This window comes from Myotis davidii, unplaced genomic scaffold (genome assembly GCF_000327345.1).
Source record: "Myotis davidii unplaced genomic scaffold, ASM32734v1 scaffold462, whole genome shotgun sequence".
NCBI lineage: Eukaryota > Metazoa > Chordata > Mammalia > Chiroptera > Vespertilionidae > Myotis > Myotis davidii.
The window spans coordinates 283,020-286,092 of record NW_006293237.1 but is presented as its reverse complement, the minus strand read 5'-3'; the positions used below and the strand labels follow the sequence as shown (position 1 = coordinate 286,092).

The 3,073-nt window shown below is 51.6% G+C and overlaps 2 protein-coding genes across 2 annotated transcripts in view; one reads left to right on the top strand and one right to left on the bottom strand.

Moving 5' to 3' along the window:
* HCFC1 (host cell factor C1) overlaps nt 1-1,532 on the bottom strand; it is a 25,150-nt gene extending 23,618 nt beyond the window's left edge. The window contains exons 1-2 of the mRNA XM_006766953.2: nt 1,479-1,532; nt 961-1,010 (exon numbers count right to left, since the gene is read on the bottom strand). Of these exons, the coding sequence (XP_006767016.1) occupies nt 961-1,010; nt 1,479-1,532 (104 nt within the window). The remainder of the gene's footprint in view (nt 1-960; nt 1,011-1,478) is intronic.
* Nucleotides 7-3,073, top strand: part of TMEM187 (transmembrane protein 187) — a 5,996-nt gene continuing 2,929 nt past the window's right edge. The window contains exon 1 of the mRNA XM_006766921.2: nt 7-178. The gene's annotated coding sequence lies outside the window, so the exon portion shown is untranslated. The remainder of the gene's footprint in view (nt 179-3,073) is intronic.

The window sequence follows — 3,073 nt, the reverse complement described above, 5'->3', positions numbered from 1 at the left end:
CGCCTGCTTCCCAGAGCCCCGCGCCCCGCCCCGCGCGCAGGCGCAAGCCCGCTTTTCGGGTCCGCCCTTTTTTTGAGATTTGAATTTCCCCCAGCAAAGTGAGGGAGACAAAGTACCCGGATGGTGATCGCTGGCCTTTTCGCGCCAGTACTGTGAGTTCTCACCACAACCTTGAGAGGTGGGTACTGACGTCGCCCCCCGGGTTCCAAATCCGTTACAAATCTTGCAAGAGGCCGCCTGGGTGTTGCACTGTCATGCTCACGGCTAGACTCAGGCTGTAGTGCAGGGGTCCTGCACAGGTGTCTGGGAGTTTGCAGTGACAATAGATGATTTTTTCCACTTTCATCTTTATTTCCTCTTTATTTTCACCAGCCTCTAGCCGAAATTTGGCCTTTCCCGCAATTATGAATATAGGCCGCAGAGCATAAGAGCATTAGGCAGGTGACTGTCACCAATGAAAATGACAGAGCAGTCATTTCATATCTCATAGCTTTTGTTGTAGATATCCTGAAATTAACTAAATGACAAGACATACTGGCAGGCAGAATAATTACTTTGAAATTACTGTAGTTATTCAACCTGCCTGGAGATCCTGGAATTTAACCTATTGGTAAAGAAGGACATGTATAACCCTTTCTCACATTTTCAAAAATATTTTAGTGATTGTCTTGACATTCAATTTTTGTCGTAATCCTGTTTTTCTTTATACATTTGGAAGCATTTGTTTGAGAAAGGCCAAAGAGGCCTCACCTGTGTGGCGGTGCTACCAACTGCCCTAAATGACCTTGGCCATTTACCTCCCCTCTAGGGCCCTGAGTCCCTCCCCTGTGAAATAAGGAAGCCGAGCTGCGGGTTCCCAGGGGCCCTGCCCACACTCAGTGATTCTCTCCCCAGAGTTCAGGAAGCCCTGTGGTTGCTCCAGGTTCCTTTGGGCCTTCTGGTGGTTCAGAGGGATCTCACCTTTTTCCGGGGTGCCCCACATTGCAGCCCTCAGGCTGGCGGCACCTTATCTGCAGAAAGGCAGCAAGGGTGATTAGGGTAGTCAGGAGCACAGGCAGCAGTTGTCAAATGCTACAGGCCAAAGGAGCCATCACTGAGACAGGTGATAGTTAGTGGCTTCTACTTAAATGCATATCACCCCAGGAAGCAGGAGAATGAATGTTAGCCCCTTAGCCAGGAGATTGTCATGCTTTGCAGGACCCCCCAGAAGACCCCCAGAACAGGGAGCCGATGCTGGGGATCCTTCAGCCTTTGTGTGCCAGGCCCTGGGGGAATCTGTGAAGAACTGAGTGTCCTGTTACAGGGGTCATGGCAGTTGGAGGGTACAGAGAAGCTGGGCCCTAAAGCACCCAGCAATGGTCTTCCTGATGGACTTGGGAATTTGGCTTGATGACATGTCCCTTTCAGCTTGCACAAGGACTCAGGTGGACTCTGCCAGGTTGGCCGGAGAGAAGTCACTTTCCACCTCCTTCCTGGACCTCCTTCTCTATCAAATTGACAGTGTTTGACTCCTGTCCCTGGCTCTCCTCCATGCTGGCTGGCAGACAGGAGGGTCAGGCTAGTTCTCGCTACCTGGGGCCCTTAAGACCTGACACTTCACACCAGGGAGCCAGGCCTCAGATGGGTGCAGGGAGGGACTTAGCTCCCGTCCCAGCCAGAATCGGGAGTGCTGAATGAAGAAGTGCCTGAGCCCGGCCGGTGTGGCTCAGTGGTTGAGCGTTGACCTATCAGGGTTTGATTCCTGGTGGGGATACATGCCCAGGTTGCAGGCTCGATCCCCAGTGGGATGTGTGCAAGAGGCAGCTGATGGATGATTCTCTCTCATCACTGATGTTTCCCTCTCTCTCTCCCTCTCCCTCCTCTCTGAAATCAATAGATATATACTTTTTTTAAAAAGTGCCTGAGAGGAGTAGGGGCGTGAGCAGGCCAGGTGAGGTGCAGGAGGGAAGGAGCACCAGTCTTGTTCCAGCTTGAAAACAGACTGGGCCTAGAAAGCTCTCAGGGCTACATGGGGATGGCATTTTGATGTCTGGCCAAGACACTGGGTTGGGATTGTATGTGGAGTGATGAGCCAGGCACTGAAGGGTGTTGAGCAGGGGCTGACATGATCCGATTCAGGGGTATTTGAGGAAGATGCTGGGGACTGCTGTATGCAGACCACGTTAGCAGCCGCCATTCTAGAAGTGGGAATCCCAGGGCAGGGATGGCCAGGAGGCTCCTTAGCTGACAGCGCCGCATGCTGAGATGGAGGCTTGTGGTCAGCCAGGAGATGCCGAGTGAGGGTGAGGGCTTCCATTCACTTGTGGAAATCCTAGGCCGCATGGTCCTTCAGAGAAGATCCCCAAGGCAGGACAGACAGGAGAAAGAGAGCTCAGCATGAGGCCCCCCCAGGTCCCTCCCCAGAGCATGCAGGTGGACCCCCCCTGGCCCAGCTGAGAAGTGAAGTGGCAAATAGGACCAATGAAAGAGTAAGGGGGGAAAGGAAAGGTGCTGGCTTGGTGCTTGAATTGAACTGAAATTGAGTAGGTCTTCACTGAGCACCGAAGGGAAAGCAAAGAATCAGCCCCTGTCCTACACTTTCAGGGCCTAAACTGCAGGAAGGGGGATATACATTGTATTTGAAAAATAAATGGTGCTAAGCGGTCTGCATATATAACAACTCTCCTAATTTACACAAGGACTCTGCGGAGGTACCGGCAGCATCCCCATTCTCCAGGTATGCAAACTGAGGACCAGAATGGTTAAGGCCCAAGGTCACACACAGTTAGCAGGTGGGGGACACAGACCTTCTCTCTTCCATGCCTGTCTGCCTGCCTATCTGCTATCTTGGCTGTGAGTCATTTTTAGAGCATTGAACCTCTTCTTTCTTTGTTAATACATGTTTAGGCTACTAGGCCAATTCACCCGAAGCTGGCCCCAAAGCAGTTGACAGTCAATGAAAAGTCCACATTGTTTTTAAATTGTTTGCCCTCTAGCCCTCACCAAGTAGCTCAGTTGGTTAGAGCATCTTCCCCGTATGCTAAGGTTGAGGGTTGGATCTTAGGATACACAAGAACCAACCAATGGGGAAGCA